At 38.2% G+C, this 16,942-nt stretch overlaps 1 protein-coding gene across 6 annotated transcripts in view; it reads right to left on the bottom strand.

The window, feature by feature from the left end:
• lrrc28 (leucine rich repeat containing 28) overlaps positions 1 to 16,942 on the bottom strand; it is a 73,638-nt gene that overhangs the window by 4,841 nt on the left and 51,855 nt on the right. For 4 of the 6 annotated variants that reach the window (XM_072564951.1, XM_072564948.1, XM_072564950.1 and 1 more), the window contains 3 exons: positions 13,460 to 13,632; positions 5,220 to 5,379; positions 2,528 to 3,107 (listed from right to left, as the gene is read on the bottom strand). The exons of 1 other annotated variant lie outside the window; for it this stretch is intronic. In XM_072564951.1, the coding sequence (XP_072421052.1) occupies positions 3,035 to 3,107; positions 5,220 to 5,379; positions 13,460 to 13,632 (406 nt within the window). In that variant the 3' untranslated portion in view covers positions 2,528 to 3,034. Of the gene's footprint in view, positions 1 to 2,527; positions 3,108 to 5,219; positions 5,380 to 13,459; positions 13,633 to 16,942 lie in introns of those variants that run through there. One more of the 6 variants, XM_072564952.1, reaches the window with a different exon arrangement.

Raw genomic sequence — 16,942 nt, forward strand, 5'->3', positions numbered from 1 at the left:
GATTTGTAGCTCAGGTTGAGGTTCTAGGTGTAGGTTTGCTCGCTGTTCTGGAAGGTTCTTTTTCAGACATTTCCTCACCATAGCACACCACACCAACCGGAACTCTATCAACAAACACATTGACTTGGACACATTTATCACCTCCTGAGAAAAAGAACAGGAAATGACATCACCAACCCAAAGAAACCCAATCATATAAATAGAAAGGAGGAAACATCAGGAGCGCTTCGTCCAGAGGCTCACTGAAGATGTTACCTAGTATGGTGACGAAACGTCTGAAAACAAACCTTCCAGTCAGCAAGCAAACCTACACCCAGTGACCAACTTTATATTTTATAAAACCTGACAGCTTCTCATGTGAAAATGATACTCAATTTCCTTTAACTCCTTAATTATAAACTGAAGAAAAGCAGCAATTCTTTTTAACTAATACTGATTTTGAACAGGTCTCTTGACTGATTAACTGGTCATGATACAAGACTGACAGTATAATGGTAATTTTCTCAGTTGATGCCTGCATTTTGGCTCAGTTCCAAATGACTGTCCCAACCTGGCTCTTGTATATTTGGTGTAGTCACAGGAATTCATGAACTGGAGCTTCTCCTAGCCACCAGTACCTGATTCAGCCCTTGGTATACTGCAACTCTGGAGTGTCTTATATTAGAGAGAATAAATAGTGATATATGGAATTAGGAGGTCACCACTTACTGAAGCTATGTGAAAAATGACAGCAATTACAAGCCAGAAATGGGGATCATTAACTGGATGAGGCAAGATAGATACTTTCAATCACGGACACAAACAGGTATGAGTCAAAATATACAACTTGAAGGTAAAAAGGCATTTCTCCTGAGTTCCAACCTGGAACATGATCCATGTAAGCAATTTAAATGTACACTAATTAACCCCAAGAATTTATAAACAATTATAACAACCTGCATTCTTATTTAGTCAGTGGTCTTCAGAGACAGATCTGTTCAGCACAGGTATTACCATGCTCTGCATGTCCCAGTTGCTATATGGACATGTATGTGACGAGGAGCAGGGTATTCAGTCCCTCAAGCCTGCTCCACCATTTAAAAAGATCGTGGTTGACCTGATTGAGACTTCAGCTCCTCATTCCTACCCACTCCTAATTTTGTTTGATTCCTTTGTCAGTTAATCTACCTCAGCCTTAAAACTAGTCAACACTTTCAACAATGGCAAGGCAGCACAATGGTTAGCACTGCTGCCTCACAATGCCAGCCTTGGGTGTCTGTGTGGGTCTCCAACGAGTGCTCCAGTTTCCTCCCACACTCCAAAGATGTGCAAGTTGGATTGGCTGTGCTTAAAAATTGCCCTGTTGTGTCCAGGGATGTGCCAGCCAGGTGGGTTAGTTATGCTTTTCAATCCTCTTAGTATCTTAAATTTCAAACAAATAATCTTTAATTCTTCTAACTCCACTGCAGTCCACATGCTGTGGGTTGACCCACAACACCATTAAGGAGGGAATGCCAGGATTTTGATCTGGCAAAGTGAAGGAAGGGCAATATATTTCCAAGTTAGGATGGTGATTGGCTTGGAGGGGAACTTGCAGGTGGTGGTGTTCCCAAGGATTTTCTTTCCTTGTCCTTCTATATGGAAGAGATCATGGGTTTGGAAGGTACCAACTAAGGAACTCTGGTGAATTTCTGAAATGCATCCTGTAATGAATTTAATGAGGCAGTGAATTTAAGTTGGTGGATGGGGTATCGATAAGTGGCTGCTTTGTATTGCATAGTGTGAAGTTTCTCGAGTGCTGTGGGAGCCTCAGTCACCTAGGTAAGTAGAAAGCATTCTATCACATTCCTACCTTGTGCTTTGTCAATGGTGGACAGGCTCTGGGGATTGACTGTCTACGTTATAGGATTCAGAATTTCCAGCCTCTGATGACTCTTGTAGCTACAATATTTACGCAGCTGGCTCAGTTCAGTTTCTATCAACGGTAACCTTCTGGATATTGGCAATGGGGAATTCAATGATGGTAATACCACTGAATGTTCAAGAGTACATGGCTAGATGCTTTCTTGTTGGAGATGGTCATTGTCTTGTTCGGTTTTAGCTTTGGCAACAATGGCTGGTTTTTCACTACATTATTGGGCTCAATTTGAGAATCCCTTATTGCTGTTATGCATAAAATGAATTTGATTTTCACAAATGAGCGAACAAACCTAAGACCTAATAGTCTCTACGAATTTGTAAAACACCATGTACTGTATTTAAAGCAAAAATTGTTTACACATCATACTGATATCCTATTCAACGAGACCATTTAATATACAAGTAGTAACTTCCATGTAATCACCTTACTGCAAAAGAAATGATGTAACGTTAGTGTTTAAAGAAAAAAACCTCTGCATTTCAATCAGTATTTTCTATGACTCAGCTAAAAACACTAAGATAAACTATACAGCTACACATATAGAAAATCAGCAGAGTTGGATAACCTATTATTTAAAGCAGACCTCCACCTAAACACGTACTGTGCAAATGTCATCAGACAAACTGCTTGTAACTGATTATATCATCATATTTTATTTGATGGTTTATTACCAAATGATTACTGCCTTTTTTTGACAAATAAAAGAGAATGACAATAATGGAAATAAATGTCATGGAATTAAGCAGTTCACAAAGCTTGCTTTGACTTTCAAGTAGTTATGCCAAATGAGCTTCTTTTTTTCTTAGTTTGTAGGTTCTTCCCCTTGAACTTACATTATACTTCGTTGTTCAGGTTACAGACTTAAAGTACGTCACCATTTGACATTTATAAATGACAGATATCTTCACTGGAAATAAACAATTTCCCACAGGTGTGATTCATAATAGTTTTCAGTACGAACCGAAAAGAATCATAATCTGTGCAAACTTTTCTTACAGCTTGTTGTAATCTTGCAACTATATTCTGAGGTGGGATGAAAGTTAACCAACAGAATCTCTTTCAGAACCTTGCCATTCAACGCAGCCTTCCCACCTCCCAACGTGTCCACCAAGTTATTCCTTGCCATGAGATCTATCAGCTAAGCAAGTCAAAAACCTGCAGACATTTGATGGAGCAGCAGTATGCTACAAAGCTCATTTTCGTCCTCCTATGAAGAGAGAAAAATCATAATCTTGATATTCACAAGAAATATTTTGATTAAATGAGATTTAATTCTCAGTCAACAACTACAGCTTATACTTGTGCAGGTTTGTTTTGCTTCCAGAATTACTGAGTACAATTCACTATCCTAAAAATAAATTGTTTTTATTCAGTACTGCTTGTACCAGAGTTAATATTGTTGCTCATTTTATGCTCTAACATTTGTAAATCAACCACTTCAAATTTTATTTCCCCAATTTCATCTCAAAAATATTTAATACTTCTCTTCAGCAATGGACTATAAATGTGGCAGTGGAAGATCATGAATGATTGCAATGGTATCAAATAGATGCAAAGTTGGCAAATACACTGTGGTAATACATGAATCACACACACTAGGAATGTCTTAGAATTGGTTTTTAAAAAATGGTGGAACGAGAGCAGTATGGAGTTTGCAGCTGCTCCTGAGCTTCATGCATTTGTTTGTGGAATCCGTAAAGTTATTATACAGCAGAAGCAGAAAATTTTTATTAAATTTTTTTGGGGATTTTATAGTCCAACAATCTACATAAAGAAAAAACGTGAAGGCGGAGAATTTTTTTTCTCACACGGAATTTGTGGGAGAGGCCTCCACATTTTTGTCAAGTGTTGATCTAGAAAGGGATACCTTTTCTGTTTGAAATTTTAGTTTTAAAAAAGGTAAGAATTTTTTTTAAATCAACACGAAGGAGGACAGATTGTTCTTTACACTGGGCTTGTGGGAGAAGCCTGTCCACGTGTTTGTTCAACTGCTGTGGAGAGATTTTCTTTTGTTTATCTGAAGATTTGAAACTTGACTGATAGAGGACTTGAGGAGGAGGCTTTTTTTTTAAAATCGGTTGACTTTTAAGTGCTTGATTTTTTATTGAAAGTTTTGAATTTTTTTAACTTTTGCATACTTAAGATTAAAATCTGTGGGTAAGGAGGGATAGTTGTTTTTTAATGTAGATGTTTTTAAGAGCTTCTTTTGAAATTTAATGTCACTTCGGGCATTCAAGAGACAGAGTGTAATGGTTAGTAGATTTAGAGAGGATGGTTACACAGCAGGATCAGTCAGATAGATACCTGAGAAAGGTAAGAAAGTGGCTCAGAAGTCTCCTGTGGCTATTTCTCTCCCAAACATATATTCCGTTGTGACTACTGATGAAGGGGATAACCTCTCAGAGGAAAATAGAAGTGGCAGTCAGACCTTGTCACTATGAATAAATCTTATGTTACACAGGGTTTGTCAAGATTTAAAAGAATAGGTGTCATAGAGGACTCTCCTGTCAGGGGCACAGGAACTTTAAAAAGTAGATCTCTCTGGTTTATTCCCGGTGTCACATTCTAACGAGAGTAGGAATAAAAAGATAGGGCAGATAAATCAATGGCTGAAGGGATGGTACAATGTGCAAAGATTCAGATTTTTGGATTATTAGGATCTCTTCTTGAGCTGAAAAGGGATGGGTTTTACCTAAATTGGAAAGGGACCAATATTCTGGCAGGCAGATTTACTAATTCTATTTCAAGTGCCTTTAAACTAGCAGAGAGGATGGTGCAGGATTCCCATGTAGCAGTAAAAATAGTAAGACAGATGAAGATAGTTCTGAATAAGAAAAGAGCAAGTTAATTAGAAAAGGCAGACAGGAGTAAGGAGTAAGTCAGAGAATGAGGTAACTGATAAATTAAACTGCATTTATTTCAATGCAAAGGGTCTTACAGGTAAGGCTGATGAAACCTTATAAATATAGTGTATTCAAATGTTCATCACAAAGAGAACGTGAATTATCTTCACAAGTGCTCTAGAAGCATGCATCAGGCCTCATCAGATACCATATCTCTGCTATGATTAATTCAAACTATAGAATATCTGAGTAACAAATGCACAAGTGTAAAACATCAGTAAAATAATTCTCCGGAGTTTATAGGAAAATAAGTGATTGTTCTGCTTTTGGCTCAGAACATTTGCACATTTGATGCAATCTAATAAGCTAATCAAATAAAAGAAAACGTGTGCTTCCTTTTTAGCAGTTAATGGATTCCTGTTAAATGAAAGTCTCAAATGGACACACAAACACAAGATCAATTTATTTATAATTACCCATTATACAAGGCTGCCAATGGGGTCTCTGTCAAAGGGAAACACTTAGGATAGACGATGGTAAACATTGGCTGGCTGCAGTGATGACAATGTCCCAGAGGGTAGAATAGTAACTTGCACAGATTCCGAGGTAATGAGTTTGGGGATAGGAGATCCAGACCTACAGGGGAACATAACATGTAAATGGCTTCACAACAAACATCCTATTATTGCAGTTTAATCTTTGTAAAGCTAAGTCACACCTGTACAAAGTTTACTGCTTTGATCTCAACTTGCTTATGTAATTCTGCATAAATCAGAACTGCAGCAGATGGGAATAGATGGCTTCAATCATGGTATTACTTTACAGGTGCTTTTGTTAGGGCAAGTACAGAAGAGAGGGGATAATAACAGGCATTTTGTTATTTTCACTGTATTTGTTTTTCTTCCTTCAGGTGTGCTCACACCGCAAATCAATTCTTTACTCAAAGGGTAGGTGGAGTCATTGCTCGTTATTTGCCAAACTGGTCATAAATCGGTTATCATTACAAGATACTAAAAGAAGATGGTATTCGTTTACCTTCCTTATGCCAACTTATTTTTGGCAGATGTTGCTCAGAGCCTGTCCTTGCTGCACAAGAGGACATCCCCAGGCTATGTGAGTCCAAAATTAGAGGGCATAGGTTTAAGGTGAGACGGGAAAGATTTAAAAGGGAGCTAAGGGGTAATTTTTTCATGCAGAGAGTGGTGCGTGTATGAAACAAACTGCCAGAGGAAGTGGAGGAGGCTGGTACAATTGCAACATTTGGACAGCATCTGCATGAGTAGATGAATATGAAGGGTTGAGAGGAATATGAAGGGTTTAGAGGGATATGGGCCAAATGCTGGCAAATGGTACAAGATCAGTTGAGGATATCTGCTTAGTATGGATGAAGTGGATCGAAGCATCTGTTTCTGTGTGGTAACACTTTATGACCACTACCTTCACATTCAATCATTCTGTAACACATGCCAGAACACCAGTACACAACAATACAGCGCAGATTTCTTTAAAATTCAGAATCTGGATAGAAAACCATTAAACTTTGCCAAATTATCAATAACTTGAAGGATGGTGAATGTGTAAAATTATAAGCACACATGTTTTGTTCAAGCTTCCTCTAAGGATTGCCAAATTCACATATAAAAGGGAAAATCTAGCTTGACCAGTCTTTTGAATATTCTGATGAGATCAGAAATGATTAACAGTAAAGCATTAGCAACAAGTTTTGGATTTCTAAATAGTTTTCAATAACGTACTCCATAATTAACTAATGGACAAGATCGACATGAAACGTTAACTCTGATTTCTCTCTCTCCTCACATGCTGTCAGATCTGCTGAGTTTCTTCAGCACTTCCAACTCCACTTTCTCCAAAAACTGGCAGAATGGATTGTTGCCACAAATTCTGTTGCATGAATCGACCCTCTATGCAAGATGGTCCCATTTTTTAATATATTCTGTATATTAATTGACAGCACCAACTTTCTGCCTCAATGTACCCTTCTTGCTTTAATAGACAGATTCTATTTTTCACCCTATGTTTTACATACTTTAAAACACGGGTACTCTGCATCAGATGCCCAACTTCAATGGTTTACTCTTAAACTTAGCACTCCGATCATAAGATCGATTGGATGAACAGCATTCACCTGATGAAGAAGCGATGCTCCGAAAGCTAATATGCTTCCAATTAAACCTGTTGGACTATAACCTGGTGTTGTGTGATTTTTAACTTTGTACACCCCAGTCCAACACTGGCATCTCCAAATCATGACTTTTTGAATGTTGTAACTGTACCGGCCTCAACCACTTCCTCTGACAGCTCATTCCATTCACACACCACCATCTGCATTAGAAAGTTGCCCCTTACGTCCCTTTTAAATCTTTCCCCTCTCACCTTAAACCCATGGCTTCAAAGATCAACTTTTTGTTTTGGGGATGAAGGAAAAGGAAAATAGTTGTTGGAATCTAAATACTGGGGAGAAGTGCAATGAATTACAGGAGAACATTAACGAACACTCAGAATAGACACATAGTTGACAAATAAAGTTCAACACATATAACAGCAAGATAATTGATTTTAGAAGAAGAGGTCTCTCATTACGTTAAAGGTGCATGTCTACATCAGGTCAAGGAACAAAAGGATTTCGGACCACAAATACATCAAACGCTGTGCCAAGGTTAGCAAGGCCATAAAGAGAACAAACCAAGTACTAGCTTTTATTTCTAGAAAGACGGAAGTGAAAAGTAGGATAGTTATGCTAAACATGTACCAAACCTCATTTAGACCACACTTAACTTTTTCTGGTTTCCATATGATGGAAAAGATATTAATGGGAGTCAATGGCACAGTGGTAAAGTAACTGAATGATTAATCCAGAGGCTAGATCAGAGTGGTGCTGGAAAAGCACAGCAGGCCCTCTGATTAATCCAGAGGGCCAGGCTAATACTCTGGGATCATGAATTCAATTCCCAACATAGCAGCTGTGGAATTTAATTTCATACATGGTAGAAGGGAATAAGTGGTTAAGAGTTAGGCTTAGATGAGATGAGGCTAAAGTGGACTTAGTTGTTGTCGTCAGCACTAATGAGTAGGAATGTCCACCTATGAAATTCCAGTTACTGGCCATGGACTCAATGGGTCCTTGTGTGATTGATGTGCCTGATCCTAAAGTCGATGTTGCTCGGAGGTGGAGTTGATCCTTGGCCTCAGGATCACTAGCATTCCTTCCTCAGGTTACTTTTCCATACTCCCTCTTGCTGATGGGTGTTCTCATACAGGAGCTTCCTCCAAGTTGGTTTCTTCTGAATGAGGGTTGCCCAGGCATTAATGTCTACATTTAATTTTTGAGGTAAACCTTTAGGGAGTCTTTGAAGTGCTTCCTTGATCCTCTTCTCATTCGAATGCCTTCCTTGAGCTGGATGAAGAGCAGTATAAACACCAACATAGGCAAGTTGAGCCAAATGGTTCATTTCCATGTATGAAGTTAAATTCCATAGCTGCTATGTTGGGAATTGAATTCATGATCCCAGAGTATTAGCCTGGCCCTCTGGATTAATCAGAGGGCCTGCTGTGCTTTTCCAGCACCACTCTGATCTAGCCTCTGGATTAATCATTCAGTTCCTTTACCACTGTGCCATTGACTCCCATAAATATCTTTTCCATCATATGGAAACCAGAAAAAGTTAAGTAAACATTACTAAGCAATTAAAAGAAAGCAGTGGGCACTACTAGGCCAATGAAAATGCAGGAGATACTTTTCAGGTTCACCTGCCAGCACTTCAAATATATACTATGCTCAATGCTTTGCATATGTAGAGTATACGTGCATAAATGATGTGGTCTTCACCCACTATAGATTAAACAAATAAATCTGTGCCCTGTAAACTTTTGTGCATCTAGGCTTATAGCTCTGATGAAAAATGAAATTGGCAGTCACACAATTTACAAACAGATTCATCCAGATTACAAAGCAAAGAAAAATCAGTACAAAGTAAACAATATATAAATTACATTTGAATAATAAAAATACTTTAAAATATACAGAACATGGCAAATTCAGAAAATGTACAATATTTGAAATATGATAGTGTAAATTTCTGTCTACCGCTTAAAAAGCATACAGCAACAAAAGCATTAATTTATCATGGGTGGAAAAAGGTCTGCACAAACACAACATATCAAAACCACATCTGCAGGCTTTTAACTGGCCTTCTCACAAATCAAACTTCTAATTGCCGATTTAAATATCAATGAACCTTTTCATTAATTCACTCATCAATTGTCTATCAGTTGTAAAAGGTCACAATTAGCAAATATATGAATACTTTTTATATAGTTTAGCATTCTTATCTGTGTAATCAGTGCACCAACTTAGTTACCACAAGCAATCCTATGGGAGATTTAGCATTGTATTCCATAGGAATGTGTACTTGGCGATCTACCACATTTCAGACATAATGCACTATAACTCATATCTCTAACTTTAAATATGGCCTAAACTTCTTCCACATGACTGGCCGATAAACAAACCTGTTTAATGTGATTCAAATGTATTAATTATAATTTGTCAAATTTCTAAGAGCAAATGCGATTCAACAAAGCAAACAGCCTTAAAACAATCAGCCACATAACTCTCCAGCCCAATGTTGACACTTGTGAAAAGGATTTTAAAAAAAGTTATTGCTACATGAGAAAGATCACATCTAAGTATATTCTTAATTTCTTAGAAACCATTCATTTCAGTACCTCTAGAGACATTGCTTCCAAACTTTTATGGAAATAGTTATCTCTTCCCCACCTTCACACTGTAATAGCTCAATATTCAACTTGCAACAAATGGTGATGGAACTGTGCTATTTGCACAGTTATGAAATTGTACATTTAAAATCAAATAATGCAATTGTTTGAAATTAATTAATTGCTTTAAAATGCATAAATATTGCCTTACCAACTCAGTTTGCACTGCTGGTGCTTGCTTTGCTAATACAAATCTGCAACAACTCACGTAATATATAAATCCCTTAAGGTAAGAAAAGATAGCAAATATGTCACAGGAGTTTTTGAACAAAATTTGACAAAGCCACAAAGTATTCAGGCAGGTAATCAAAACCTTAGTAAAAGGTCATCTTTTAAGAAGCATCTTAAATAAAGGGAGAAAGTGTGCAAGAGGAGAGGGCAAATGTGTGGGTGTGAGAGACAGACACACACAGACTGACAGCCAAACACTGCTGATATCTCAGAGTTGTACTCTTTCCAGTTCTACCTCAAGTGTATGCTTAAATAATGTAGCAGTCATTGAAGATTATATTTACTGTTTTGGATGATTCATCAGATTCACTACTTTATATCCTGCATAATACAAAGACATGACAAAATGTAAACTTAAAGGCGAGGTTCAATTTTCCTGAAGATAAACTGAACTTTTTCGGGGATTTGTTATTCCATAGATATGCAAACCGTACACATAACAAGCTCCTTCTCTATTCTTCAGAAAGGCTGCACTAAAATTAATATTTGAGGTTTTGTAATTTTCCAATTATCATAGCCAGACTTAAAGATTTTACTAAGATCCAAAAGGATGAAAGCCTGAAGAGGCACAATTGCAGATGGCAATTAGGTGCCTATCATAGCTCCCTGGGGCAAGTAAAAACAAATGCAGTCTGCCCTAGTATTGCACAGTTAAAGCCAGATGAGAGAAAACTATGTCACATAATCTAAACTATTATCCAATTGCCAAGATGACCTATAACCTCCTTAGTGTTGTTTTAGCAGCAAATTCGGCCTTGGATTGTGAGCTCAATAACTTAGGTGAGGTAATGCTTGAAACTAAAACTTTTCAATTTCAAAGGTCTAAAGTAGTATACATCTTTATGTTTCTTTTAAGAAAGTTCCATATCTGAAACATAGTGTAATGCATGATGCATTTTTAAAATTCATTCATGGGGTGTGTGTATCCCTGGAAAGGACGACATTTGTTGCCTGTCCCCACCTGCCCTTGAGCAGGTGGTGTTTAGCTGGCTTCTTGGAATATTGAAGCCCATCTGGTGTTGATACACCAACAGTGTTGAAAGGGAGGGAGTTCCAAGTATTTGTCCAAGTGGTACTGAAGGAATGGTGATATTGTTCCAAGTCAGGCTGGTGCACTGACTACAGGGAATGTGGAGCTGGGAATGTGTGTGTATGCTACTACCTTTGCTTTAGTAGGTGGTAAATGCTTTGCGTTTGGAAGGTGGTGTGTTATTGCAGTACACCTTATTAGCAGTATACACTGCTGGTACTGCTGGGAGGGAGTAAATGTTTAAACTGCAGGATGGAGTGTTGATTTCTAGCATGCTAACCACGAACACAATTTGACTTTGATACAGATATGACTTATTACAAAGTGTAACCACATTATGCAAAATGTCAGCTTACACAACCAATTAATTAAATTAATTTTTGGATCATTAATACAAGCACATTCGCTATTTTCTGCCAAAGGTTAAGAATGATTGGGTCTCTTTGGATAGGAATGTGGAAACAGAATATTTTGCAGCTCTGCAAACGTGATTCAGGAGAAAAAACTCTGGAAGTTGCAAGTTTGTTTCCAGGATGGCCAGGTTTTCAGGGAGTGGGGCTTGGCAATCCTAGAACAAGCGCAGCAGGTACTGGGTGTGAAGTGCAGCTGGACAGAAGACCTACCTCAATGATCCAGTTATGAACTGGAGATTTTAACAGTACAAATGAAACAAAAGAACCCTCACACACACACCCACCCCACCCCATGCACTATTCATATCAATCCATACCACATTACCTCCAGCAAACTCATACCAGTCTTGCATTCCATGCCAATGTAGGCCCAAACACCATGGGTCCTAATAGTCTCTGTGCCTCTGCTCACACCCTTTATAGCACTTGTCAATAGTGCCAGCTCATATCAAATCATCATCCTTTCCACGACACTTCCTATTCCAGTATCTATCATGTGCAGAACTCAGCAGACATGCTGAGATAAAATAATGACCTAAGCGTCCACAACATACCTTATTTTAAAACACCCACTAAATTTACAGTCCTTCAACTACATAATCCCTTTCAAAAACAAACATTTCATTCAATATATAATCCTTTAGAAAAACAGTGGAATATCTCACTTCAACCAAACTGAAATTACAGTCATCCTAGTCTGTTAATGGAAGGGTTTAAAATCAGCTGTGCAGAACTAACACAGTAATGGACGTCCTCAGGCTTATGTCATCAGACAGAGTAAAACAGCAAGCATTCTATTACAGGAGAAATCTCAAATATTTCAAAGGGTAGGAGTTTTAAATGCATTGACACTTGACAGTTGTATTTGAAAATTCCTTTTGACAGTTGCCTTTGTCAAGTTCAATAAGCATGACAGTTGATGTGTTTATGCACTTCTTACCCACATTTGTTTCTACCTTTAACAATCGGAATGAACACCTGACTGTCCCCAAGATGTTGCAGGGCCATACTTAAAGGGATACCTTACCTCGATGAAGAACTCTGCAGAACCTCTATCACACACATCTGTGTTTCACACAGCCAGCTCATTAAAATCAAACACAATTGGAGACAGACACAGATTTATGCAAGCAGCTTGCATGAGAAAGACACGAGCAAAACACGTCCTGCCTCTTATAGATGCTAAGTTCAATTGTTAAGGAGCCTTTTAATTTTCGGCCTCCTCCATCATTTTGCTATGCAATCGGAGGGATTCTAGGTTTTGCAAAGTTTAGGATGCGTTTCAAGAGGTTGTTAGAGTACATGAGAAAAGGGGTTTGATATCCACATTTTCCATTTTACTATATACCCTCAACCAAATTACTGATCTCTATTGTATCCTTTCACTTACATCACAACAAAGATCAAGAACTTCAGATCTGTATTATAAGGAAAAGTCTAGTAAGTTTCATTTGGCAAATGTAACAGTTCGCAGTGAGTCTGGTGTATTCTTTGCAGCATATTTGACATGGAATCAACGCAGGGTGTGATTCCAGAGAAAGGCTCACCAATGGCAGAGTGGTACTTGTGGAACTTTTCCTTAAAGAGTTAAAAATCACACAACACCAGGTTGTAGCCCAAAGTGGCAGCATGGGTCTCTAATCAGCTCTGCAGCCAGCTGACCAGACCATTAACACCTGAACAAAATTCCATCCAGTTTCCGATTTAGAAGTTGGTCATCAAGGACTGAGAGAAGGAGGAATTTCTTCACTCAGAGGGCGACGGAACTTGGGAATTTTCTTCCAGATGCTGAGAGGGATCAGTTAGTTGTTGAATATATTCAAGGCACATATTCACATATTTCTAGATATTGAAGATATGAAAAAATAAGGAAATGGTACAGTAAAATGGTTTAGAGGTAGATCAGGCTCAAACAGCCAAATGAGCTTCGCTTGCTCCTATTTGCTATGTTCCTAAATAAATATAAGCAAATTGAAATAACAGATGAAACTGGATCTAGTTCCTATTATTTTAAATACACTAATTGCTTTTATTGGTCTTAAATGTTCACAAAAAAAAGTAATGCGTTGAGAATATCCAGTAGTCATCCCCAGTTCCTAACTAACAAGCAACAACGAAATATGTTCTTTATCTTAAACGCACTGTGATGATTCTGCAGCTTTTAATGTTAAAATTAAAATAAACTTTACATTTTCTTTCAGACATGAAGTTGTGACCATTAATAGAAAGAATAAGTTAGACATGCCTTTCTTAGACGTGTGGTAAAATTTGTAGATGGTCCTCATAACCATTTCTTGAAGTGGTGGGACAGTATCATTTTCTGTTCCTATTGTCTGGATTTCATCAGGTACAGTAATGGTCAGCTGTCTGTGAGTGAATGAAAGTTTCACTTCTTCATTTTTCAAAGAGGAACCACAACTGTGGTTAAATAGGGAAGAAAAACACACACCCAAAAGTCATTGCCATGTTAGAGTTACCATTGTACATGACACCAAAACAACCTTTGATCAAAAGTTTTGCCATTGTACTAAAGTGGACACATTTCCAAACATATTCTGCATACCATGTGCTTTCTTTTATTCGTTTATGGAACGTGGTGTCACTGGTTGGGCTGGCATTTTGTTTCCCAAATTCAGTAATGTTGACCTTGCCATGAGTCTGATTTCTCTTTACACTAATGTTGATAATCTCCCTTTAATTTCAAAATAACTATTTTAGGCGACAAAGGCACAACAAGTATGGCATGAATAATTTTACATCAATATAAGCATATTGAAATAACCAATGAAACTGGATCTAGCTCCCAATATTGAATGAAGGGTGCCAGCATTCACTACATTTACTCACAGGATGATTACGTGATTTACAGTGCCACTTACTGGAAATGAGTGCAGTGGCATTGACAGGAGCTCTCAGAACTGTGTAAACTAGACCACATCATCCAATTAGGCTGAATGAAGACTTAATGAGATATGACATAGGGTGTGTTTATTTCCATATTAAATCAGATAGGGAAAGTGAAAGGTAGGGAGGCAAAGAAAAATTGGATTCCGAGAAAGATAAAGTTTATTTAAAAGCTTAAGGAAGGAGATTCCTCACTTACATGAATTTTTACTGGGGAGGGGTAGGAGAGTGCATTTACCAGAAAAGAAGATTTATCATTCCATAAGCTTATTTACACGAGAATGGACAAACAGTAACATTTTCTGGCAAGTTCTAACTTCAGGACATAAACTGAATCATAGTAAACAATTAAAGGATGCCATAAAGTGGAATATACATGTAGATGGTAGCTGTATGTGGCTGACAATGTGGACAATACCAACTGACTGCAACAGGTCAGCGGACAGAAAAGTGGCATATGAACCTAATACAGAAATAAGAAGTGATGCAATCTGGCAGAAGGAGAAAGGGAGAGGCAATAGAATAAACTATACAGTTCTCAGTGTATGGGGACAAATATATCAGGGAAGAGTGGCATTAGATGCAACATTTGAGGTGTTGTCAAAGAAGAGGATGTCTTGGACTTCAATAAACAAAAGTATTGAGCATAAAGGCAGAGCTGTCATGCAGAAACTGTTTCAAGCTCTGGTTGTGTCCGTTTTGATCACCACAAAGGGAAGAATCTGAAGGTCTTTGAGAGGGTGGAGAGGATATTTACTAGAATGGTTTCAGGCAATTTTAGCTACAAGGTTAGGTTAAAAAGTTGGGGTGGTTCTTTTTGAAGCATAAAAAATTGGACGGAGGTCTTACAGAAGTCTGAAATTAAGACAGTGGCAGATAAGGGGAGCAACAAAAGAAAAACTGTTCACATTGGCTGATGGTAAAAGGACTATGAGTCACAGATATAAAAAGGTTTCAGTTTAGCGACACAGGAGTCTGCATATAATAGCAGATTATTTTAGAAATATATAACTTGGAGGTGCCGGTGTTGACTGAGGTGGACAATGTTAAAAATCACGCAAGACCAGTTTTAGTCCAACAGCTTTATTTGGAAGCACTAGCTTTCGGAGCGCCGCTCTTTCGTCAGGTGGTTGTGGAGGTTAAGATCATGCTCACAGAATTTATAGCCAATGGAGTACTGTGTCATGGAGATGTGATACAGTAAACAATCTGAGGTTAAAACTTTCATCTCTTATAATGGGATATGCTGGTTTCTGTTCTTTGATATGTAAATCCCAAAACTTCTTTTAAATTACATTCTCAAGATAGCTCAGCTTTTTAAACAATAGGTGTGAAGTCTGTCTGTGTCCCAATGCTGTGCCAGACTGACAAACCCTCTGGATAGTTTTACAGAGTTTTACATGGATTCATGATGTTTTTGAACAAAATAAAATGTAATGTAATTCTGCAAAAACAAATCCAACCCATAAGCTTACATGTGTGCGCACGTAGGAGCGACAGATTGATTGTGCATGTAAGTGTGTGGGTGTGAGTGCATATGATACAGTGTGTGTATATATGTGTGTAAGCTTAGTTAAGTGTGTGTGAGAGTATGATGGATGCGTGTGTTGGTGTGAGTGCAGGGGATATATGTGTGTGCACGAGAGAGAGCTTGTGTACGAGGGAGGGTCTGTGTGGGTGTGTCTCCCTCGCTCATACACAAGCTCTCTCTGCAGACCCTCCCTCATACACAATCTCTCTCTCATATACACACATACATCCCCACATTCACACCAACACACGCACCCTCTTACACATACCCCATCACACTCACTCACTCACACTCTCTCTCTCTCTCTCTCTCTCTCTCTCACACACTCACTTAACTAAGCTTACACACACTCTACCACGTGCAGTCACACCCACACACTCACATGCACAATCAATCTGTCGCTCCTACATGCGCACACATATAAGCTTATGCGGTGGACTTGCTTTTGCAGAATAACTTTACATTTTATTTTGCTCAAAAACTCCATGAATCCATGTAAAATTCTGTAGAACGATACAAAGGGTTTGTCAGTCTGACATAGCATTGGGACACAGAGAGACTTCACACCTAACGTTTAAAAAGCTGAGCTATCTTGAGAATATAATTTAAAAGAAGTTCTGGGATTTACATATCGAAGAACAGAAACCAGCATATCCCATTATAAGAGATGAAAGTTTTAACCTCAGATTGTTTACTGTATCACATCTCCATGACACAGTACTCCATTGGCTATTAATTCTGTGAGCATGATCTTAACCTCCACAACCACCTGACGAAAGAGCGGCGCTCCGAAAGCTAGTGCTTCCAAATAAAGCTGTTGGACTATAACGTGGTGTTGTGTGATTTTTAACCTAGAAATACATAACATGACCAAGCAGAATCAGTATGGCTTCATGAAGTGGTCATCATGCCTGACAAATTTACAAGAATTCATTGAGGAGGAAACAAGCAGGATAGATAAAGCTGAAGCAACAGATGTAATATATTTGAAATTTCAGAAAGCATCTGATAAGGTACCACACATTAGTCTACTTAATAATATAAGAGCCCAGGTGCTAGAGGCAGTATGTCAGCATGGACAGAAGATTGGCTAATTAATAGAAGACAGAGAGTTTGGATAAGAAATCATGTTCAAGATGGCAATCTGCAACAAGTGAAAGGCCACAGGGATCAGTGCTGGGGCCATAATTATTTTATTTATGACTTAGACGAAGAAAATGCATGCACTGCAGCCACCTTTGCAGATGGCACAAAAATAGTTGGGAAGGAAAGTTGTGAGGATGACACAAAGAG

The sequence above is a fragment of the Chiloscyllium punctatum genome, chromosome 48, assembly GCF_047496795.1.
Source record: "Chiloscyllium punctatum isolate Juve2018m chromosome 48, sChiPun1.3, whole genome shotgun sequence".
NCBI classification, from domain to species: Eukaryota; Metazoa; Chordata; class Chondrichthyes; order Orectolobiformes; family Hemiscylliidae; genus Chiloscyllium; species Chiloscyllium punctatum.